Genomic DNA, 24,028 nt, shown 5'->3' with positions numbered 1-24,028 from the left:
AACAGGTTGAACTAAAAACTAGCATTCAAGACAGAACAGACAAACCTGTTGCTGTTGCCCAGACAATAAGCTGGCTGATCCTGACAGATAATTTTTCCATCCGGAACACCCTGGGGATGTGGTTTTTCATTTGTTGCAGTCCTGTAAGCACGATCAGGCAGATGAGCCCAAGAATGGCATCCCCCACTCTGCACATAAGTTATAATCATATCAGTAACTGGCTTGAAAGGGACCCCCATCAATCACAGTCCCCTTCTGAGAATGTCCCTTCCTGCAGAGTCACTGGTGATCATAGTCACCCTATAAGCCAAAACCCTAATTATTTTCCTGCCAGTTAAATAAGCTGTGCATGTCAGAAAAATTGGTTATATCGCGAGGTCCAATCTTATTCACTCCCACAAGAGGTGTGTGCATTTTAGCATCCTTGCTCAGAATATGTCAAAAGTATATTTGGCCGGTTCAGATTTCATGGGATCTGCAGGCCAAACTCTGCATGCTCTAGAGATATGTAATAAAACACATGGATCTATATTCCAATCAAGTACAAAGCACAGCAAGGCTATATACTAGGAATCCTTCTGCTTTCTATAGCTGTACAAGCACTCACCACAGCCTTATTTTAAAATGAGTCCCTAGCCCTCATGGAGGAGGATATAGCTTTAAAAATGCATTGTCCTCACACTCTCGCTAGCAGCCCAATACATTCCTACATCCAGGCCTCTCAAGGAAACACAGTTTGGTGAGACCAAGTTCCATGACATTCAAGAACCAAAAATGCTGGGAAACAAACTGCTTAGGCCTGGCAGAGACCTAGAGGTTTTGTTCTTCCCACCCATGTACCAGATACTGCCTTTATGCATTATCTGTGACAACCTGCTAATAAGGAATTTAAAAGGAAGGGGGAAGACAGGCATGGAAAGGTCCGTTTACCTTGTCTCTCCAATTCTAGAGAAGGTGTAATACACCTGCAGGAAAAACTGCCGTGGGATGTTCTGCAGGCCAAGGAGTGCCTATGCAAACAAATAAAATCCACAAACCAGGTTGGTGTAACGACAGCGTGCATACACAGAAGAAGGTTATGAAGAAGGTTAACAGTCTAAGGAACTAAGCTGCATGGGACCCTGAGACCATCTGAAACAAAGGAGGCTTTGTAATCTCAAAGGCAATCTTTGCTGAAGGTTAATCTCTTTCCCCAGCCAAAAACAGTGGCCTGTCAGTCCCCTAAGGCTAACCAAGGGGCCTGTGAAATTATGGGTAAAGGACTTAGGATATGAGCTGAAATGGGATGAATGGAATAAGATTTGGGAAACTAACATTAAAATCACTAAACGGCAACTTTTAAAGAAAATATCTACAAGGTAGTAAACAGATGGTATTTGTACCCCACTAGGTTGGCTATATATTCCTCTGTAACATCAAATTTATGCTGGAAATGTAAACAGAATGTGGGCTCATACTTTCACATGTGGTGGACTTGTGGTAATGCACAAGCTTTTTGGTCAATGATACAAAAATATTACAAGAAATTACTTTAATTGCTATACCAATGAAGCCAGAATTGTTTTTATTGAATATGACCCCTGAAAAATTTGAAAAAAAATATGATAAAATAATTGTGATACATTGCGTGACTGCCGCTAGGATTAGCTATGCGAAATATTGGACATTGGAAAAAATTCCGGAAAGAGGAGAAATAATAGATAAATTACTAAACATGGTTGAAATGAATAAATAAACATTATGTTTAAAAGGGAAAGATGAAAAATGTTTCGTGAATACTTGGGCAAAATTGTATAAACGGCTAAAAAATATTACTTGTATGTCTTAATTTGGTACTACAAGCTTAACTGTGGGAAGATTCTTTACTTTGAAGGAAATCTGTACTAATGAAATATTAATGTGTATAATGATAAAATAATTTTTTAAAGTATTTTTAAAAAAGGGAAAAAAAGAAAAATATGCATTCACAGTACTTGCTAGCAGAGACTTGTCTGAAAATGTATAGACAACAAATGCAGTATGTGTCATAGCTTTTCCCATTATCTTCCTTGCATCTCTGTCCTGAGCATGCTAATTGACATGGACATGAAAATGCACCAAAATATGATTAGAACAGCAGCTGTGTCTGCACTGACCTTAGAAATGCATTTCAGTGTCCACATATGCTCCAGTATTTCACATGCCATTTATAAAATGTAATGTGCTTTAAGAAAGATAAGCTTTAAATTTTAGTTCATAGTTTTACATTTTAGAGGGGCAAAGATGTACCATTACAATGTAAAATTTGACTCCTTTTTGGCAACCCCCCATATATGCACACAGTTAACTTATGCTGCAAAAGTTTAAGCACTGTACTCCCCCTGCCAAAGTAAAATGGCTTTTAATGTCTAACTGTACAAACGTCCAAGAGAAGAATCTTTCCCTTCTCCTCTCTACCAGTTTTAGGAAGGTAAAGGGATGCACAAACAACCTCTGCTAGAGTACTTGCTCATCAAACACGTATGTTTACCTAGGACTGTTTTCTAGCCTACCTGAGCCTTTCTGAAGCCTACTTTGTCAAAAGAAACAGAGGCTACCCACATCTCAAAACTACTTCTTGGAACCGGCAACCCCTTACAAGTAAGAAGGCAGCTGCTATGATCTGCCCACTTGTAAATAGCTGGCTGAGGTCAACCACACAGGAAACATTCGTGTTGCATCAGATCCAACAGTGTTTAAAGACACAGACAGGAATCAGCCAGATTGGCCCAGCCCCTCTCACTTCCAAGTATTATAAATCAACAGCAGCATTTACAGTGAGGTGGGGTACTGGTAAATATCCAGCACCGCAGATAACAAATGTGAATATCAACATTACAGGTGGCCCAATACATGAAGTAGGTTTGCTCTTCAGGTCTCTTCTAAAATTAGCTAATAAAGTGAAAAAGATTAGTTAGACCCCACCCCTCAATAATTCAGATGTTTGAGTGCTTTTCATTTTGTACCAGTTTGGTGTAGAGGTTAAGTGCGCGGACTCTAATCTGGGAGAACCGGATTTGATTCCCCACTCCTCCACTTGCACCTGGCTGGATGACCTTGGGCAAGCCGTAGCTGTGATAAGAGCTGTTCATGAAAAAGAGCAGTTTCTGTCAGAGCTCTCTTAGCCCCACCTACCTCACAGGGTGTCTGTTGTGGGGAGGGGAAGGGGAAGGGGAAGGAGTTTGTAAGCCTCTCTGAGACACCTTTGGGTAGTGAAGGGTGCGGTATAAATCCAATCTCTTCTTCTTCTACCATATCACAAAAGTGCCTCTACTCACCACAAGACTGAACACATCAATCAATGGGTCTGTCAGCAAGAAAAGCAATAGAGGTTCCTAGCTACATCAGACAGATGTCATTCCATTTTCAGACAACTCAATAATTTCATATACTTGGCATAAAATGGGGAAGAGAAAGGCCTTCAACCCTTGCATGAAAAGTCTTTATATCCAATCTGTCATATATCTATTTCATATTAAGGTTCATACTTAGGCCTGATTGCTTTGAATGTGAAATATTTAAGATGTTTCCTCCTCACAAATGCCAGACTCCCTGCATAAAGAACAGCACAGCAGAATGAAAGGCAATTTTTCTAAGTTTGATGCAAGGAGCGCTATACATTTTTGTTTTGTTTTTTAAGTGGATCAACCTACTTCCAGCATCTTCCACTAACCTTGCCCCACAAGGTCTCACTAAGCCACTCACTCAATGAGCCACATTTTGGACAGACACATTTGGCAGCTGAACATCTGGGAAGACTTAATAAAAGTGTGCCCATACAACGTGGACTGTTAGAACAAAGGCCAGTTGAGGCAATGAAGAGTCTACCTTGACCTGGTTGAAGCCAATGGTGACTGCAGCAGCTGAAGTGAACCCTCTAATGACAGGATATGAGATGAAGTCTAGTAGGAAACCTGCAATGAATGGAGAATCTCCATTTAGCTTTGTGAGGGCAGGACCCAACATAACCATTCACACTTCATCCCGTGTCCCATTGCAACTGCTCAGCCAAGTTATTCTTGCCAGATCCATGTATCTAGGAGGACACACAGAAGTGCTCTCAGTACCTGGTTTGGCTTCCTGCTGTTCCTGGGCAGCAAGGATAATGACAATTGGGAAACGCTGGGAAGGGAAACCCCATTTTCTACTACATAAAAAGTTCACACATGAAGTAAGGTTCCAGACAGAAACTCATGTTTACCTTCTAGTAAATCTAGCCTTGAAGCCATCCAATTCAAGGAGAGTTGTGGAATAGCTTGATTATACATCTAAGATACTCAGGGAAGTTCTCCTCTCCTTCATTTTATCTTCCCCCAAATCCCAAGAGGTAGCTTAGGTTGAGAGAGAATAAATGGCCCCAAATCATCCAGTGAGCCTCATGGCAGAGTGGGGATTTGAACCAAGGTTTCCCCATACCTAGCCTAACTAAATATTCAAATAAGCACATTAATCTTTCTTGTAGTACACTCACTGATCAAAGCTCGCATGCATAGGCATTGCAAAAGTGTAGGCAGACAGTAACAGATGATTATGCAATATGTAAATAAATTGTGGAATTCATTGCCAGTGGACATACTGATGGCCACAAGCATAGATGGCTTTAAGACAGACTCATGGAGGACAGACCCATCAATGGCTACAAGCCATGGCAACTACAGGGAACCTCCATATTCAGAGGCAGCAAACCTCTAAGTACCAGTGCTAGGAGGCAACATTATAGGAAAGTCTTGGCCTCTATGCCCTATTTGTTGTCCCTCCAGCACAACTAGTTGGCCACTGTGTAAAACAGGATACTGGACAAGATGGACCACTGGTCTGATCCAGCAGGGCTATTCTTATGTTCTTAATTGCTGGAATTACAAATGTGAGTAATTCATGGAGGACCAAGAAAGCATTCTCACATCTCAGTGTCCCTCCTATGAGAACTTTGAAACAGAAAGCAGGAACTGGTTTACCTCTACCCCATCCTCTCTCCAGTCATGATTTCTAAAGCATCTTGTTCTGGCTAGGTTGACAGTGGGTTTGACAAATGATTAATTGATCCAATATACCACTGGCCGCATCTTACCAAGATGTAGAAGCCCCATGATTAACTGGATGCAGCCTGAGAGGAACGTAAGCAGGACGGCATAAGCAGGGTCATGGAATGCATAGGAAGAAACCAGTAATGACATGATGGCTGTAGGGCCCAGTGTCACATCTTTTGCAGTCCCCAAGAGACAATAGATGAAGCAGCCCATGAAGGAGGAATAGAGGCCATACTGCAAGAGAAGGGGGAGGGGGAGAAAATAACACCTTGGAGGAATCTTGAGGTCACAGGTGCAGTGAAAGAGAAGATGTCATCTGAAATGGTCATTGCAGCAAAATCCCATTCAGGCAACAAGGGTAAAGAAACACCTGTGAAGAGCAACTGGACCAGCCATGAGCAGTGTTTAGGTTATTCTGACCATTCTGTTTCAAATGTTGACAGCATATCAACACTTAGCATCTACAGTATGAACTGTATTTTACCCTGGTTGTGGGTTTTTTTGTTTTAAAAAAACACCACCAGGATCCCAAAGCAGCTTACAACCAGTACAGCAGAATGGTGCTTGGGGGGTGATTCTCAGTGACTTCTGGATCCAGGCATAGTGCACTGTAGCCTAATTTTTTTTCTCTGCCTTCACCAATGGCAGTAGGCATCTGGAAGGAAGGGGCTCTGAGCTTGAACCAGGCGCACTGTGTGCTGTGGCTTCAGCTACTTTATATGCGTGAAGCAGACTAAGGCGGCAAGAATGCATTTCTTATAAGATGAAAACTGGACAATGAGAATACAAAACCATATCCTGGAGTGCTGGACATACACAGTACATGACATACACAAATGGGAAACTCTTACAATGGGAGAACAACTCTACACAGAACGGAATGCAACAGGAATCGCCAAAAGGGACTTGATTCCACTAGCCAGGGAAAAAAGAATTCTGCTTCTGCATAAATAATTTCTGTCTCTCCTCTTTTACCTCCAGAGTTTCCATAAGGAAATATCTCTCTGTCTTAACCAATGGGAGCACAAGGCCACACTGTGTTAACAAACTGCTATGCCAAGGGGGGGGGGGGGGGATTCCTCAGCATCTCTTTGCAGTATCACAGATGCTGGGGGCACAGTTCCATAGGTATCCTTAAAAATAGTACTGCACAGAGACTAAGGTTACCTGCACAAGCAGGCCAGGGTCAAAGTAGCTACTATGGCTATAAACAAAAGGCACCAAATACTGGCTAGGCCCTGCCAACAACAGTACCAGTGACACCTTCTTTCAAGGGGAAACTGTAACTGTTCAAATAATTTCTAATTGTTGTTGACTCAAGGTGTAATTACTTAGATGTAAATCCGCTTGTCTGCAGTGGCATTTATTACCAGCATAGGTTCAGGCTATCAGTATTGTACAGCATGTTGCGTATTCATTAAATAGAAAAATGGGACAAAAACTTTGGAAATAAATAACATCCCTAGGGGAAAGCCCTAGATAGGATGCCCCTAATCTCAAATTTCAGTTATATGCTTTCTAAAATAGAGGATGTCTGCAGCACTACCATTTAAATAAAAAGGGCCATCTCAGCATCTAAGAAGCACTGTTGTTCAAGACCAGCTTTCCATCCAGGAAACCCAGATGAGAGGGTTGTCTCTTCTCAATGATAAGGAAAGCGCATTCTGCATATGCCCGAGCGTCTACACGCTATTTATACGTTCCAGATTAAAGTCTAAAACAGATTTTGTCGTCGAACTTTTGCTCCAATTACCCATAAGCCATCTTCTAGGGCAGAAACAAGCACAAGAACCCCACAACATCAGAGCCAATGTAGGGCAATTCAGCGTTTAGACACAGGGCTGGGTAGGTTTTTAAAAAAACAAACAACGAAGAAGAGTTACAACAAATACCCATGTCCGGCAAAATGAGTTCGCGGGACCTACTCTGGGCTCACCGGCCTAATAGCCGATTCCCCTTTCATAAACCTCTCCAAAGCCACCCGACTCCCCGCCCCAGATTACTCGAACTCACCACACTTCGAAGCCTCGCCACCCCCAGCCGTACGGAACTCCAGATCTGACGATCCCACCCACCCAGCTACTCCCGGCACATCTCATGTGACCCAGGCGAGAGGCGGAGCTGCTGTTAAACGGGGACTGCCGCTTTACCGGGCGGCGTTAGGGAGCCTTTCGTTCTCGGACCCCGCTTCCCGGGAAGAGTGTCGGTATGCAGGTGTTTGCACGAGGTTGGACGCTGGCACTCCTGCTGGCGTTCTGTCACGCTAGGAAGCCGCCGGGCAGATCTCGCAATGTTCTACTTATTGTAGGTAAGCGAGGGCATTCGGGGGCCCTAGTGGGCCGGCCGTCGCTCTCTAGGGATGCACGCAAACGGGGGCCGGACGCTCCCCGCTGTTCCTTGTACTGAGACTGACCCAGGAGGCACCGCGCGGGATAGATAAGTATCTAGAACACTAATCAGCAACCTGTTTTACTGCAAGCCCTCTTAGAGGGCCGGATGGAAGGTGACCAGACCCCAAAGTAGTTCTCTTTCCTCTGAGTTGGCGAGTGGGATGGAGGGTGACTGAGTCCTGTTTGAAGGTCCATTCTGAGCTGCCTGCTTCCTTATCTAAACGGGCATTATTGACACCAAGCATTTAACCTATGTTGCTGTCTTTTATGCTGGTACAGGAAGTGCCCCACTAAAAGCAGTATGATATGGGGGGGCAGAGAATCCAACAGATGCTGCTTTTCCCCAGCATATAAATCTACTCATGTAGAAGGCATTGCTTGTTGAATTTCTGCCTGCTGGCACATCACTGTTGTGGATCTGAGCTGTCCGAAAAAAGGTGAAGTTTTGCCTGTGGAAATTAAGAACCTCTGCAGTGAGCAGCACTGGGTGAAGCTGTATTCTTGGATGGAAAATCTCAACCGCTGTTTATAAGAAAAGAAGAAAATGTGTGGATGGTATTGAATTAGAGGTGGGTGAGCCCCGTATGCTTTAGTGGGGTGGAACCAGAATAAACAGGATTGTGAAGGATTTAGAATGGTAAGATCTATGGTATTTTCTCCTCTATTCTGTAATTTCTGTAGTTTCTTATTTAACTGCCTCAAAGAGGCAGAATTTTATTAAGGTTTTTCAAATATATAACACATACACACATAAAGTACACACATTAACATATTGACATATACACACATTACACACATACATATACTGGGGTTGTTTACATTTTTTAACAGATATTTATATTACTGCCTTAATCTAATATTCTTGTAACCTGTGTAGGTAAGCATCTATGTCTATCTTTATTGATCTAAGTATATATTTCATTTCTGTCCATTCTTAACTTGCCTACATATACTTATCATACCCGTTATAGAACCGTACCCAAGTATTCTGAAATATAGAGTCCGTTGCACCTTTTATCAATAGAGTCAGTTTGTCCAGTTCTGCAGCCTCTAGTACTTTGTTTACAAGTTCTCGCTTAGTTGGTATCTCTGGTGATTTCCAATATTTTGCATATAAGATTCTGGCCGCCATAGTGAGGAAAACAATCATATAGCAATCATCTTTGTTAGAATGTTCAGGTAGTATATTTAGCAGCATAGCCTCTGGTGTAAATGGTACCTCTGCACCTAATATTTTTTGCAAAATTTCATATACCATTACCCAATATTTTTTAGTTCTTTCACAACATATGGAAAAATGTACCAACCTTATTTTCACATTTCCAGCACTTATTAGAGCATTTTGGGTCAATTTTAGCTAACCTTTCAGGTGTTACATACCATCTATAAAACATTTTATAAACATTTTCTTTATATGGAATAGCTTTCGTAATCTTAATATTTTTCTTCCATATTTGCTCCCACTGCTCTAAATTAATGTTATGCCCAATATTCTGCGCCCACTGAATCATATTTCCTTTTACAACTTCCTCCAACATCAAATCATCAAGTAAAAGTACATAAAGCCTTCGTATGAGCTTTGAATCCGTGGATATAATAATCTTTTCAATCTCTAGTAAGTTTTTATAAAACCCAATTTTCTTATCTTTAGTAAGTCTGGATTCTATTTGGGCTCTTTGCCACCATGATAGGTCTTCTAGTGGTTTCAAACAGTTATCAGAGTCTAAAATATCCAGATACCTTCTTTGTGTTTCTTCCTGGTATGCATTTGGGGTTACTGTAGTTTCTTGTATGTCCTGCTGACTGAATTAATGGAACCTATGTGTTCATGGTATCATTAGGTGACTGAGACTTCAGAGTCCTATGTTCTGTGACTATGACTATAATCTTGTCAGAAGAGCATCTGAGAACAATGTAGTTTATGTAGGATGAACGTACTGGTGATTCAGACATGGCATAATGTTTGAGTGAGTTGCAGGGATTTGAATCTGAGATCTTCATTCAGCTACACTCAGCTTGAGCAACAGAATTCAGTTCTACTTCCAGCCACATAAGGATGGGAGCAAATATGCTGAAGGTATTATAGTGGGGATTCTGATCTTACAACTTGACCTCTCACCCCTCCATTGCAGCTGATGATGGTGGTTTTGAGAGCGGTGCGTACAACAACACAGCCATCAATACTCCAAACCTGAATGCCTTGGCCCAGCGTAGTTTGATCTTCCGGAATGCCTTTACCTCTGTCAGCAGCTGTTCTCCCAGCCGGGCCAGCCTCCTGACGGGCCTGCCCCAGGTAATGCCTGTCAGATGGGGCGGGGGGAAGAACTTGCAGTGGGAGTAAATGGCTCAGTCCTTTCCTGTGACCTTGGAGCTCTGTTGTGGAAGATCCTTTGTTTCTAACTATTGCTTCCCCATTCTGCTCACAATGAATGGTTTTTCTTTCTTCACAGCACCAGAATGGGATGTATGGGCTCCATCAGGATGTACATCACTTCAACTCCTTTGACAGTGTTCGTAGCCTTCCTCTGCTGCTCAGCAAGGCAGGGATCTGGACAGGTAAATTGCCCACAGAAGCAGAATTTCTCCTCCCAAACTCATTTGGAATTCCAAGTTGGTACCCTGCTCTAGTACCTTGTTTATAACACACCTTGATTAAAGTCTCCACTTTGTGATTGTACAGAGATGAACAAAAGGGAAAGAAGATGAAGTCTCTCCATTTTGTCCACTGCTGTGCTCCCTTTCCCCTGACCCAAATGGCCCAGGCTAGTCTAGTCTCATCAGATTTTTGGCCTGATTAGTACTTGGATGGGAGACCAATAAGGAAGTCCAGGGTTGCTATGCAGAGGCAAGTAATGGCAAACCACCTCTTTGTCTCTTGCCTAGAAAACACTGTGTGGTCACCATAAGTCACCTGCAGCTTGATGGCACTTTCCACAGTACTCCCTCCAGTGTTTTTCTACGGTCAGACGGCGTGCTGGGAGCGGTTTAAATTGCTCCTGTCATGATGCGTTTTTTTTAAACCTGGAGAATCGTGATCACACTCACCTCCTGATCGCTGTGCAGCCACATTGCTCCCCGCCGTCCACATGCGAGAGCGTGCGTCGGTGTTCCCCCCCCCTCTCAGTTTGGGCATGCGCACAGGCGGCCATCTGTAGAATTAAAATTTTCGCGCGTGCGCAGAACAGCGATTTCCACTTCAACCCAACTGCTGTAACACTTCCCTTTAAACTTTTACCCCGAACCTGGCCTCCCTGAGATCCCGAACCCATCTAACCAACAAAACTAGGCACAGTTTAAACATTGTTTTTAATAACGCGGGAGTGGAGCTCCGCCTGTGCGCATACCGCCAACGCAAAAATAAAATGGCGGGCGAAGAGCGGAAGCCTCGGGCTTCCAAGCGGAAGTGGCTCGACACTGCAGGAGCAATCAGATGTCAGAAAAGTGTGGCTAGAACCGGAGAATCGGGAAAACACCACTTGGGGACCTGGTAACAAAATACTCCGTTTTAAAGGGGGTTTGAGCCGGAAAGCAACGGCTGGGGATGGTGCGCAGATGTTGGGTGTATGAACGTAGATATAAAACCCGTTACTGAAGCATGTCAAAAGCGGAATAACGGCCCATTTGAACACACCCAGTGATGTCACACCAGGAGCTGCAGTTAACCCTGCCATAGAACATGCCCATTCTGTAGTAGAACAGCAGGCTGAATATACCGTGTTCTTGACTAACTTTCACTTAGAGCGTCTTCTTGTACAAAACTTCAGGTACAGATACACAACTACAAAATGTATCGCATTGCCTATGAAGATTGAATATGTGTATAAGTTGCCAATTCTGCTGATTTGTTTTTCGGTCACTACTTCCTTGAATCGTAAAAGGGGAAGGCAGTGTTTTTTAGTATTTATGCATCCTGCACTATTTATGTTTTTTATGTGTATGAGATATATAAAATTATACGACTTTGAGTATAAAATGCACTCAGTGTGAAAAGCAGCCCAAGATAGAAGGGGATTGATTTAAAATAGAGCGTAATTGGAGCCAAGGCTCATCAGGACTTTGATTCCGACCAAGTTTCCGAAGTCAGAGGCTCTGGCTTGGAACTTGTGAAGGAACAAAATGCATTCTGTCTGTGTGTTTAAAGGCAGTGGCTCAGCCCTTGCATAGCCAGCAGGGGCAGATACTGTTCTCCCACTGAAGCTTAAGCTCCATCCCAGCCCCTCAGCCAGAATACAGTGTGTAAACCCCTTGCGGAGTACAGACCTATGTCTTGCTTTATATTACTATGTCAAGTGCTAAGTGCACAGTGGTACTCCATAAAACAATAGTAATAATTTAGGACGGGGTTATGCGGTTCAAGCCTTGGCAGAAATGTCTCTTTTTCTAAAGGTATGCCTTGTTTTAGGGGAGGCAGACCTTGGGTGGCAATCAGCAACTCAGACTGATTGGTCTGCAGACTTCAGTGCCCTTCTGCTGGATTGCTCTGGAATGTATTTGCCTGGGTTTTGTTTCGTTTTTCAGCTGGCAGTTGATAATTTTGTTAGCATCAAAATGCAGGAAAATATTATGTGTTTTCATTAGCTCTCTTTCATTAGTCTCTGACTGAACTTTTCTGCAACAGGGATCGTCGGGAAGAAACACGTTGGGCCGGAGGCTGTGTATCCCTTTGACTTTGCCTACACTGAGGAGAACGGCTCTGTCTTGCAGGTGGGGAGGAATATCACTCGGATCAAGCTGCTCGTTCGGAAATTCCTCCGCAGCCAAGATGAGAAGTAAGATCCTAACATCTGTGGCTAAGATTACGTAACAGAGTAGCTTCCTGAAAATATCTGGGCACATTGCATCAAGGCACCCAAGCTCAGTGGGTCAGACAGTGCAAAAGCGCAGAAGTATAGGGTGATCCAAGGCCTGTGGTTAGAAGAGAGTCCTTGGAAAAGCTGGAGGGGGGGCAGTCCTTTGGTTTGGGCTCACAGAATGGTGGGTTTACAAGGAGAGTTCATCATGACTGGGACAGACTGATATTAAGAGCAATTCAGAACATAACCATATTGGTGGGGCTATCTGGTGGCTGTGGCTTGGGGCTAAGGGGCAGCTTCAGAACTGGCAGATGGTAGGCTGAGATAGCAGTTTGTTTCAAGGGGAGAGTCCAAGGATGGGATTGCAGGTGGATGCGGCTTGCTGTTGAGTCCCATTAGTGATGGGAGTCCAACAATAGCATAGTAGGTAGATTGTGGACACAAAGGCAAGGGGGCATTTACCAACACGGTTTGTAGCACTATTAGGTAAAAAGACCACAGCAGGACTTTGGGAAGCAGTGCTAACATATTTGGGGAACTGCAGTGTAGGATTGCAGGAGACCCAGCAAGGGGCAATAGAGGAACAGGAGTGATTTACCAGAATTAAGACTGGAATATGTGGATGTGGGGAATCATAGAGCTGGCGTAAGGTGGATGAGAGGGGTACTCCAAAGGAGTTCTGTTTAAAGGGGTTAGAAGGCATACAGCACCATGAGAGTGTATTTGAATGACCTCTGAGTGCATTGAATGACCTGCCTTTTCAACTTTCAGGCCTTTTTTCTTGTATGTTGCTTTCCATGATCCTCACCGCTGTGGCCACTCTCAACCCCAGTATGGAGCCTTTTGTGAAAAATTTGGCAATGGAGAGACTGGAATGGGCTGGATCCCAGACTGGAAACCCCAGCATTACAGCCCAGATCAAGTGCAGGTGTGGATTCCCAGGGCACTTGAATTTTGCAGAAAGCGACATCCCCTTGCCTTCGCCACTGCAGGACCAGGACAGAAGATTGCACATGTTTAATAGAGGGAGCTTTGCCCGCACCCCTGATGCTCACATAGCTGTTGCAGCTTCTCGGTAGCTCGGTTTGCCAGTATTCCCTTAGTGTCCCTTATACTGCAGCTCAAATTCCTGGCTAACAGCTGTTTCTCTTTTCTGCTGTCTCAGGTTCCATATTTTGTGCAGAATACACCAGCCGCTCGTTCAGATTTGGCTGCTCAGTACACAACAATTGGGCGCATGGATCAAGGTAAACCATTACTGAATCGGATAAATTTTGTGTGAGGGTGTGGGGGAGAAGGTTTGAGTTGCACTGCTTTTGAAGAGCAGAATCACAGGAGTTTAGTGGTTTTGCACATTTGATTACGCCTAAGCTGTTAAACCTAAAGCAATCATTCTGGGCAAACAGCTGTTCTAATGGAAAGAATGGAAGTCAAATTCTCTTCAGTGAGACTTAAATACAGGCGTGCAGCGATCTTTAAGCGAATTTGTGCATCTTGGAATCTCCACTTTTAAGAAAGTTTCTAGCGCATGTGGCTTTATGTACAGTGTTAACATGAAGGTAGCAGGTCTTTGAGGGGGGGTAAAAAGGTGCCCAAGTAGCTAGAAGTGAAAGCTGGTGACAGCTTATCAGTTGATGGTAAATAGCTGTAGAGGTTTATTCGTTCATCTGTGTTCGTGGTGTGGGAGTTCAGTGAAACTCCGTCCAGAAGCAAGACAGGGATTCTGAAGATGAAGGTGTTTCTTCCTTGCCATAGGGGCAAGGTAAATGGTACAAATGGGTGTAAGCCAGAGGATCCTTAGTAAGCACCACTGATTCTCTTTTATTCTGGGACTTGCAGGCATTGGCCTTGTCCTGGAGGAGCTAAACAGTGCTGGCTTCGGCAACAATACACTTGTGATCTACACTTCAGACAATGGTATCCCCTTCCCCAGTGGCAGAACCAACCTGTATTGGTCAGGCACAGCTGAACCTCTCCTCATCTCTTCCCCTGAGCATCCTGCACGCTGGGGACAGGTCACCAATGCCTATGCCAGCCTTCTGGGTAAGAGTTGTAAATACACAAGTAAGTTTTGGGGAAGCAAAGAACACCTAGGAAGGAATCCAGGGCCTTTATGGAATCAGTCTGAAAGATATTTTGCTCCAGGCTTTGTGGGGCAGCTGCTCCTCTCCTCTCCCTTCCCTTATGCCACTGTGTTCTCTTTGCTGTGACGATGTGTGCTGCATGCAAAAGCCAGATTCCGCAGAAGGCAGTGTGGGCTCTGATGCCTGTGTTTCCCATTCTCATGAGCTGCAAGAGAGAGAAGTATGCAGTGGGTGGGGGCTGCCTAGGTGGTAGCAGCAGCAAAGTACTTGTTATTGTATGGAGGCTTTATTGAATATTGAGGCAGTATTGAGTGGCAAGAAGGGGGAAATCTCTGGGTTAGAACCAGCTCATCGGTCAAGATTCCTGAAGATCCACAAACCACTGATAACTTTCCAGGCAAAGAAACGGCATATGCAACAATCCTTGGGAAGGGGTAATGGGGTTTCATTGAGGATACTCCTCAGGTATCCAATCTAGCCCCTTGCCTGTCGGCAAGATTCCAACCCTGCCGCCTGCATCATATTTCCCCCTTCTCCCTCCCTCTGCAGATATCACCCCTACCATTTTGGATTGGTTCTCTGTGCCATATCCCAGCTACAGCCTCTTTGGGAAGCGGAGGGTGCAACTCACAGGAAAGTCTCTGCTGCCAGCCCTGTTGTCAGAACCACCGTGGGCAACTGTGTTTGCGAGCCAGAGCTTGCACGAGGTGACCATGCACTATCCCATGCGAGCTGTGCAGCGTGGCTCCCTGCGCTTCATCCACAACCTCCAGAACCGCATGTCCTTCCCCATTGACCAAGATTTCTATGTTTCACCCACATTCCAAGACCTGTTGAACAGGACTCAGGGAGGGGAGCCCACCCACTGGAACAAGACGTTGCACAGCTACTATTACCGAGAGCGCTGGGAGCTCTACGATCACAGCACGGACCCCACTGAAAGCCAAAACTTGGCTTCTGACCCTCGCTATGCTCAGGCTCTCCGGGAGCTACAGGGGCTCGTGCTGAAGTGGCAGTGGGAAACAGATGACCCCTGGGTGTGCGTGCCTGACGGGGTCCTGGAGAATAAGCCCAGCCCCCAGTGTCGGCCTCTCCATAATGAACCGTGATTTTCGTTCCTTACCACCTTGTGGTTGCTAAGGCTTCCTCATGCAAAAGAACGGCAAAAGGAAAAGAGCTACAGCAGGCTTCTGTTTTAACTTGCAAACTCTGCAGTATGTGTATGAGGCTGCAGTTTGGGGAAGGAGCGGCTGTCAAATACCAGAGCATAGTCACTGCCCACAGAAGGAACTAAAATATATCCACCAGCTCAGGCAGAACACCCTTTCCCACATCTTTGCTGTCAAAGAGGTAGCACAACTGCCAAATGGAACAGAACTTTCTGCAGGCAACACTGCCCCATCTTGATCAGAAGGGGATGAAATGGACCGTCCAGACAGTGGTATGTTTATCAGAAATAGTGCCTTTCTAGGAACTTGAGTAGAAGAGGACAGAACCAGGCCAAAACTTCACAGGAGCACATCTTAGTCCTCTCTCAGCAGTCTGTACCACCTTAGAACATCATTTTGAAAGCACTCTCTCCCCAAATTTCTGCGTATGTGGAAACCCAGTGGAGAATGGCAGCAAGCTTAAAAGCAAGCAGTCCCCCTGTCTGCAAGCTGGGGTTGTATAGGCACATAAGACAGCTGATCCATATTAAAAATGATATATTCAGTTGGGCTGTTGAAGTGAATCCTAGACTAAGCAACTGGAGCTAAAACCACTGTCTGTGGAACAAATGAGGAAGCAAGTGGTTCTGATGCTGACATTTCTGGTTCTGAGCAGACTGTTTCACTGAGTCATACCTTTTCTGAAAGCAACAACAGCAACTAGGAAGAGCTGGGGCTCCCTCCCCTACTCCTGGTGGTTGCCTCTTCTGGGGAGAAGGTGGGAAGTCCCTCGGATGTGTGTCTCAGAGTCACTGGTGTGTACACCAGCAAGAAGCAGGAAATGTAGACAATGGTACCAAGAATTGTAATTCAACACTATTATAATTCAAATAGAGCCATCTATTTACATATTGCTTTACAAAAAGTTGACACTTATTTTTATGAGCTTGATCTGTAAAGACAAACTGATAACATACAAAGACTATAGAACTTGACTGTTTTCTCTCTGTACGTTGTCTACAATCTCTGATATTCACAGCTGTCGGCTGTTAACAGTACAAAATTCTGAAGAACCAGATGTTGACAGAAGGATTCTGGGATACCCAGTACAGTAAAGTACAGTGACCACATGGCCACAGGGTTCTGAGGAGACTGCAAGGCCAGAGCACTGCAAATAACATAGGATAGTCACTATTTGCACATTATAATGTATATGCAATGGTTATTCTTGGTTAGGTCTTAAAGTACCTTCTTAATATGCACAATATATTTATTAAACTGTTTCATTTTAAGAAAAGTCGTAAGAGGTACAGCCCTACCAAATCTTACAAATGCTGAAAAATCAGTGTGACTTAAACTTGTAACAATGTTGAACAATGTATTGAATAAATATGGACATCATGGGAAACCATGCAGGTGGGCAGAGCAGCCTCTTAAAACCTCAAGGGAGGGCAGAGCAGGAGAAGGGAGGGCCCAACCAGGGAAGCCATTGGCCCGGATTCCCTTCTTCCAAGGGCCCGGCCTTAAAGAGAGGACATGGAGGAAGTCCAGGGTCAGGATACCTCCAGGAAATCCTTTATTAGGCTGGCCCAGGGAGGAAGGGCCAGAACACTCCCATGAAGCCATGGGAGAGGCAACTGGCAAGAAAGAGGGAGGGGACCAGGTGAAAGCCCCTCACATATATATATATACACACTATTCTGAGGCTGTTCCTGGGATGGGAACTATAAAACGGAAGGCTGGAGGGCACCACAGCCCCAGACTCCATCCCAGCTCCAGCCGGAGCGTAACGCCTAGCCAACCTGACTACCTTCTCACGCTGAACTAGATGATCAAGTAGGACTGAAACCAGTAGGGATAATCAGGGCATTCCTCACTTAAAATAAATATCTGTTTACCACCACTCACAGATTATGTACACAGCTATATTAATTCCTCTGCATTCTCCCTTACTAAATAGTTAGTGCTCCATAGCAGCCTGTAAGAGGTAAACATATGAAGCTGCCTTATATTGAGTTGAACAATTGGTCTGTCAACATCAGTATTATCTACTCTGATTGGTGGTGCCTGCCCAGGGCCTCAGGCAAAGGTGCTTCACATCACTTATTATCTGGCTCTTTTACGTGGACATGCCAGGGACTGAACCTGGGACCTCTTGCCTGCAAAAAAGATCCTCTAACAAGAAGCCATGACAGGTCAGAAAGTTTGAGAATTTGCTTCTTTGCAGTTCGCTGAGTGAATAGCTTGTTTATTAACACCCTAGTTAGCTGGACTACAACCTGCCCCAGTCATCCTTTAACTTGATCCAGAATCAGTACTAGCATCTCCCAAGTTGCTCAAGTCTTTCCTAGGCCTGAGATAAATGGTTACCTCAAGGCTGCTTGACTCCTGAAGGAGTCAGTGGGACAACTTGTTCAACCCACACCACCTTCTTTTGCTCATCAGCGGTGACTGCACGGACACAGCTGATAAGAGCATCAAGGTCATTCCAGGCATCAGGGGTGATGGTGCCATACAAGCAGGGTACTCTCTCAAGCTGAGCCTCCTCTTTCCGGGCACTCTCCAAAAGTTGTTCCTCGGTCACTCCAAGGCGCTGTAGGGCCTTCCTGAAACACAAGCCATTTGTGTGTGCAAGAAAGCAAGTCAGAAACCAGACCTCCCATGCTTAGCTCTGTTTCAAAGAATACAAAGAAAAGGCGATGTAGAGTCACATGAGGCACAGGACCAAGTTCGCCCTATGTCAAGGAGAACAGTGGGTATACTAAAAAAAGTGCTAAGTAGAGGAAATGTCTGCCCATTTCGGTGACTGGTGTAGTTGCTGCACAATTCCCTTTCAGTAGCATGATGTGACTGCCTACAGCTTATCTCTGTGCCTTCAAAAATGTCACCAAATATATAAAAGTCTACATACCTGACCTGTAACACTGGATCCCTGAACCCCAGAGCCAAAGGGTGGAGTTGCCCTGAGACTACACCACAGTTGGAAAGAAAGAGACTTTACCCTTTGGCTTCTGAGCAGCAACACCTACCTGAATTTCTTGCCATTCTTCTCACTGATGATGACCAGGATAATTATGGGATAGATTTCCATAGCCAGCAATTCCTGAACTTTCTCCAGGCCCATGTCCAGCCACCCATGAATCTTCTAGAGGTGGTCAAAGAGAGTGTTTCAAGGGCATGCATACTTGCTGTCCTAGAGTAAGCAGTATTTGTATGGCAGGTACTGGATGAGTGGGATGGGTATCTAGTTCAGTGGAGGCAATTGCATCTGCACCCCAAAACAAACCTGCCCCATCTCTATTACCTTCTCCATTAGCACCTCCAGAGCCTGTCGTGGAATGTAGCAGCTGCTATTTGTCTCTCTCTTGTCAGGAAGTGCATCTCTGCTCTGTGTTTCATTCTGAGGCTCTGCAGAAGCAGGAAAGAGATTGGTCAAATAACAATTTTAAATTAGGTTTTTCAAAATATAACACAAAACATATAATACAATAATAATATTTCACACCCCAACTGCAAAAAAGAGATATACTAACATAAAATATATAAGCAAACACTTTCTTACCTTACTCCAGACTATTATAAACAATGCCTAATGCTCAATCCCATTATCTGAACATTCAAAATTATTTCTCTGGGCCCTTTGAGAATATGTCAGTTTATTTAATAAGGCAGTATTTCACACACAGTAGAACCAATCACCTTTGGAGGGGTTTTTTAACTGTTTATTTTATTTTGCTGCTGTTGCCAGTTAAGCTTGTGGTAAGCTAGCTCAAGAACATTTCTGCATCTGAAAGGGTGATGTGCCTTTTAGATAACCCAACGGAATAACTTGTAGATCAAGAGGTACATTATGACACACATTTTTCATTAATACACTGAACTACCAATATCCAAACGGGTTGAATTTTGGAACATGAACCACAAATATGTCAAAAACATCTTTCAGAGATGAGTCACATTACCAACACTGATCTTGCATGGTTCTACATATACTGGCTAACCTGCTCGGAGTGAAATAAACTTTTTTTAAAAAAAAATATTTTAAACTCATAGAAATACATTTAGATATAGCACAATTCCAAATCCACCTCAGTTCCTCTGAATCAGTATTGATATGTCCCTATTCCATTTTTTACATAAAGAAGCATTTTCTAGATTTAGTAACAAGGATTAGATTTTAGCAATCAAACCTCCAGGTACCTGATCAGCAGTAATTATAAGCTCAAAGGGTGTTTTTGCACTTTTATTGTTGTTCAGTTGCACAGTCAAGTCCGACTCTTCGTGGCCCCATGGACCACATCACGCCAGGCCCCCCTGTCTTTCGCCGTCCTCTGGAGTTTGCTTAATTTTATGTTCGTTGCATCAATAACACTGTCTAACCATCTCATCCTTTGCCGTCCCCTTCTTCTTTGACCTTCAATCTTTCCCAGCATCAGAGTCTTCTCCAGTGAGTGCTCCCTTCTCATTTGGTGGCCAAAATATTTGAACTTCATCTTCAGTGTCTGGCCTTCCAGGGAACAGTCAGGGTTGATTTCTTTTAGGATTGACTGATTTGATCTCCTTGCAGTCCAAGGGACTCTCAAGAGTCTTCTCCAGCACCATAATTCGAAAGCATCTATTCTTCGGCGCTCAGCCTTCCTTAAGGTTCAACTCTCGCAGCCATACATTACTACTGGGAATACAATTGCTGTGACCATACAGCAAAAGTTTGTTGGCAGGGTGATGTCTTTACTTTCTATTATGCTGTCTAGGTTTGCCACAGCTTTCCTTCCAAGTAGCAGGTGTCTTTTAATTTCATGGCTGCAGTCACCGTCTGCAGTGCTCTTGGATCCCAGGAATGTGAAGTCTGTCACTGCTTCCATGACTTCCCCTTCTATTTGCCAAGAAGTTATGGGGCCGAATGCCATGATCTTAGCTTTTTTGATGCTGAGTTTCAAGCCAACCTTTACGCTCTCCTCCTCTACCCTCAGCAAGACGCTCTTTAGGTCCTCTTTACTTTCTGCTATTAAAGTGGTATCATCTGCATATTTGAGGTTGTGGGTGTTTTTCCTGGCAATCTTAATTCCGGCTTGTGATTCATCCAGGCCAGCATTTCGCATGATGTACTCTGCATATAAATTAAATAAGCAGGGTGACAGTATACATCCTTGTCGTACTCCTTTTCCTGTGCTAAACCAATCAGTTGTTCCATATCCGGTTCTAACTGTCACTTCTTGACCCTTATACAGGTTTCTCAGGAGACATGTGAGGTGGTCTTTTACTCCCATCTCTTTAAGGACTTGCCACAGTTTGTTGTGATCCACATAATCAAAGACTTTAGCGTAGTCAATGAAGCAGAAGTAGATGTTTTTCTGGTACTGCCTTGCTTTCTCCATACTCCAGCGACTGTTGGCAATTTGATATCTCGTTCCTCTACCTCTTCAAAACCAAATTTGTATCTCTGGTAGTTCTCTGTCTACATACTGCTGAAGCCTAGCTTGTAGGATCTTGAGCATGACCTTGCTAGCATGTGATATGAGTGCAATTGTGCGATACTTTGAACATTCCTTGGCATTGCCCTTCTTTGGGATTGAAATGTAAACTGACCTTTTCCAGTCCTGTGACCACTGTTGCATTTCCAAATTCGCTGGCATATGGAGCGCAGAACTTTAACAGCATCATCTTTTAAAGACTTTTAATTGTTCAGCTGGGATACTGTCACCTCTGCTAACTTTGTTGTTAGTAATGCTTTCTAAAGCCCATTTGACTTCGCGCTTAAGGATGTCTGGTTCGAGGTCAGTGCACTTAAACAGCCATAATTTCTCAATAATGTGTCTGCCAAATGTCTGATCTGAAATAATAGTGGTTTATCCTCACATTTTAAAACTATTTCTTTATAACTCAACACCTGATGGTCTTAACCAGATTTTCCATGACATTCAAATTATTATTCTTTCAGACCCAAATTCATCTAGAGTCTGAATTCGCTGTTACCTATTTTGCTATGAACTCTGAACTGTTTTGTTTTGTTTTGTTTTTGGCTCCCCGAAGGGGATTTTCTTATTGCATTCTCTATAACTAAACACTACATGAAAAAATAAGGGAGGGTCTACAAACTATAGGGATAAACAAAAGAAACCTCTAAAAACCCAAGAGTGGGTGTCATACAAATTGTTTTGACAAGATTACAAGCTTATATAGCTAGGTATTCGTATAAAATCATTGAACATGTTCATCATCTTTCTATTAAACCCAATTTTAATTAATTAAACAAAATTAAACATCGTCTACTATGACTTCATAAAAAGCCCAAGAAAGCTTATTTTAAACATTTTTTTAAACTTCAGAGTTATAATAACAAATCATTTTTTCTCCTTTGGCTTCCTCAATTTATAGCCTCGTTTTGGGGCTGCTGCCCCCAAGTTTGAGTCTGATTTTTCACCAGAAGATGGCTCCGCTCCATATCCGCCATCCTTCTTGAGGCTGTCTTTTTCTTCTTCTTTTCCTTCTGCTGGACGACTATGAAGATGCAGGAATTCATTTGGTTTTTCCACAGTGTCAATTTTTTCTTTTCCATTCACAAACTTAAAGATGGTTCCTTCACGCAGAATCCATCTGTAGACAATTTGTTTCTTTTGTAGAAATGCGACCAAGTCTTTATATTTGCGCCTTCTCTTCCTTATTCCAAATGGAATATTCTTTAAAACCTTTATCTCTTTGCCTTTGATTTTCAGGGTAACTCCATTAGCCGCTTTAAGAATTTTATCTCTGACGTTCCTTCTGGAGAATCTTACCACCATTTCTCCTGGCAGATTATTGTTCCTTGTAAATTCTGTATATGATCTGTAGACCATATCAATATCGTTTTGCAAAGTATCCGCTTTAATATCTGCCATTTGCTCCAATGCTTCACACATTGTCTGTGTGAGATTCTCCCCTTTTTCCTCAGAAATTCCCTGAAACCTTAGGACATAGCTTGCCTTTTCCATTTGTAACTGTAGCAGTTGGGATTCGTCTGTTTGTCGCTTCTTCTCCATTGTCTGCATTTGTTTTTGCAACTTTTTGGTGTTGGTGTTCACTTCTTTAAGTTGCTAGTCCGTTTGGTCTATTTTTTTGACAGTCTCGTTAATCTGAGCTTGCTGCATATCCAGCATTCGATTTATCTCCGTCACTTCTTCCAGCAGAGGGCGTAGTGCTTCATTTAATATCCTTTGAAGGTCTGAGTTTGTGTCCTGTCTGGGCACAACACTCGCTGGGCTGGCACTTCCGGTAGCCTTAGCTTTCACTATCTTCTCCTTCTCCTCTTTCCTCGTAGGAGGCGCTATTTTTGAGGAATAGTTTACTTTTCGTCAAAAGTTATCACAGTCTCTAAAGTTCTCAGTTACGTTTGGTAAATTCTTAAGTCTTTTATTTCAGTCTTTTTCACTTTGAAAGCCTGCCCCCCCGCTTTAACGATAGAATTTGCTTTAAGTCTGTCTTATCGGAGGAGAGTCCCCTCCCCCCCTTGCTTCTCGCGGGGCGGCTTTTAGCTCTTTTCGGTGTTCTCGCTTCAACTTAACTCACAGTTCAATGATTAGACGATTTCCATTTTGCTTATGTTGCCAAATCGCTAGATCACCCAGCGCTTGATCCGGTGTGCACTTCTAGTTCCATCTGGAAACTCCGTGGCAGGACCATCGGGGCATGGATGGGCCCCGCTTCACCAGCAGGATCGCTGGCGGAGAAGCTGTCTAGCGCCCCATGCCTTGGAACCCATCAGCAAGGGTTCCGTGAGGGATGTGGACAATCACACACCCCTCCTAGCCATGGGTTCTGGCAATCATCTCCCAGAGGTCCAGGAGAGCAACTGCCATAGCGAACACCAAAACCGGAAGCCAACTCTGAACTATTTTAGAGCGATGCCCAGACTGGACCTCCTTGACTCTGAGATCTGATCAGTGACTGAGCTGTGGTGAAAGAAAGAGAAATGTGAAGTGACAAAGGGACAAAGGTTGTGAAGATATGATGGATAATTTGTTCTGGGGTAAGACCGTAGCTGTCATGGAAGCTGTTGTCATGGGCCCTCTGTCTTATTCCACTGGTCCCACTAGTCACCCTAACTTGCCTAATCTTTCAGTGAACCCAGGCTAAAAGGACCAGAGGGTCCAAGGAGTTACTCATCCACCCATGGCTTATCCAGTAATGCTTCTACAATGTCTCACTGAAAGCACCAACTAGGTTGCTTAGTCAGAGCTGTGACCTACCTGCTGGACATTTTTCAAAGCTCTTGGACAGACACAGCTTATCAGCCATGATTCTCCCCAAAAGTGCTGGCACCAAGAGGACTGGTCGTGGCCGGCCAGGCCTACACGGCTTGACTAGAGTATAGGGCATCAGAGTGACACAGCTTCTTGTGTGGAGGCTGACCCTGGGGCACACTAAAGAAAGAAAAAGAGAAGGAAAAATGAGGATGGAGGAGATCAGCATCTCATTTGCTGCATGTCCTTCTGACTGTTTTCAGAAAGAGGAATTAGAAGGCATCCATCAGAATGTGCCACCATAGATTTTACAAATGAGGGAATTGTCCTCAAGATTTTTCTGTATCCTTGT

At 43.9% G+C, this 24,028-nt stretch overlaps 3 protein-coding genes across 3 annotated transcripts in view; 1 reads left to right on the top strand and 2 right to left on the bottom strand.

Annotated features, from left to right (window-relative positions):
• The window catches only part of SLC26A11 (solute carrier family 26 (anion exchanger), member 11), a gene marked incomplete at its 5' end in the record, with an annotated part of 31,150 nt that extends 25,865 nt beyond the window's left edge, over nucleotides 1-5,285 (bottom strand). Inside the window, 4 exons of the mRNA XM_015422467.1 lie at nucleotides 46-188; nucleotides 931-1,010; nucleotides 3,847-3,932; nucleotides 5,087-5,285. Of these exons, the coding sequence (XP_015277953.1) occupies nucleotides 46-188; nucleotides 931-1,010; nucleotides 3,847-3,932; nucleotides 5,087-5,285 (508 nt within the window). The remainder of the gene's footprint in view (nucleotides 1-45; nucleotides 189-930; nucleotides 1,011-3,846; nucleotides 3,933-5,086) is intronic.
• A 1,906-nt stretch (nucleotides 5,286-7,191) lies between these two features.
• SGSH (N-sulfoglucosamine sulfohydrolase) lies at nucleotides 7,192-15,433 on the top strand. The gene is made up of 8 exons (XM_015422476.1): nucleotides 7,192-7,353; nucleotides 9,568-9,728; nucleotides 9,886-9,991; nucleotides 12,054-12,204; nucleotides 13,000-13,156; nucleotides 13,394-13,475; nucleotides 14,068-14,271; nucleotides 14,862-15,433. The coding sequence occupies exons 1-8, from the start codon at nucleotides 7,254-7,256 to the stop codon at nucleotides 15,419-15,421; spliced, it is 1,521 nt and encodes a 506-aa protein (XP_015277962.1). The 5' UTR covers nucleotides 7,192-7,253; the 3' UTR covers nucleotides 15,422-15,433.
• A 1,121-nt stretch (nucleotides 15,434-16,554) lies between these two features.
• The window catches only part of CARD14 (caspase recruitment domain family member 14), a 55,096-nt gene continuing 47,622 nt past the window's right edge, over nucleotides 16,555-24,028 (bottom strand). The window contains exons 20-24 of the mRNA XM_015422475.1: nucleotides 23,683-23,856; nucleotides 18,765-18,868; nucleotides 18,490-18,605; nucleotides 17,831-18,066; nucleotides 16,555-16,628 (exon numbers count right to left, since the gene is read on the bottom strand). Coding sequence (XP_015277961.1) covers nucleotides 17,832-18,066; nucleotides 18,490-18,605; nucleotides 18,765-18,868; nucleotides 23,683-23,856 — 629 coding nt within the window. The 3' untranslated portion in view covers nucleotides 16,555-16,628; nucleotide 17,831. The remainder of the gene's footprint in view (nucleotides 16,629-17,830; nucleotides 18,067-18,489; nucleotides 18,606-18,764; nucleotides 18,869-23,682; nucleotides 23,857-24,028) is intronic.

Source organism: Gekko japonicus, unplaced genomic scaffold (assembly GCF_001447785.1).
Source record: "Gekko japonicus isolate JY-2015 unplaced genomic scaffold, Gekko_japonicus_V1.1 scaffold1222, whole genome shotgun sequence".
Classification (NCBI taxonomy): Eukaryota; Metazoa; Chordata; class Lepidosauria; order Squamata; family Gekkonidae; genus Gekko; species Gekko japonicus.
The sequence above is the reverse complement of the archived record's forward strand: the minus strand, read 5'-3'. Positions and strand labels throughout refer to the sequence as shown.

Bases quoted from the DNA above. Each gene is read 5' to 3' on its own strand.
- SGSH (XM_015422476.1), top strand. From the start codon at position 7,254: ATGCAGGTGTTTGCACGAGGTTGGACGCTGGCACTCCTGCTGGCGTTC. The intron at 9,729-9,885 runs GTAATGCCTGTC...CTTTCTTCACAG, and splicing joins TCCTGACGGGCCTGCCCCAG to CACCAGAATGGGATGTATGG. The intron at 12,205-12,999 runs GTAAGATCCTAA...TTCAACTTTCAG, and splicing joins CTCCGCAGCCAAGATGAGAA to GCCTTTTTTCTTGTATGTTG.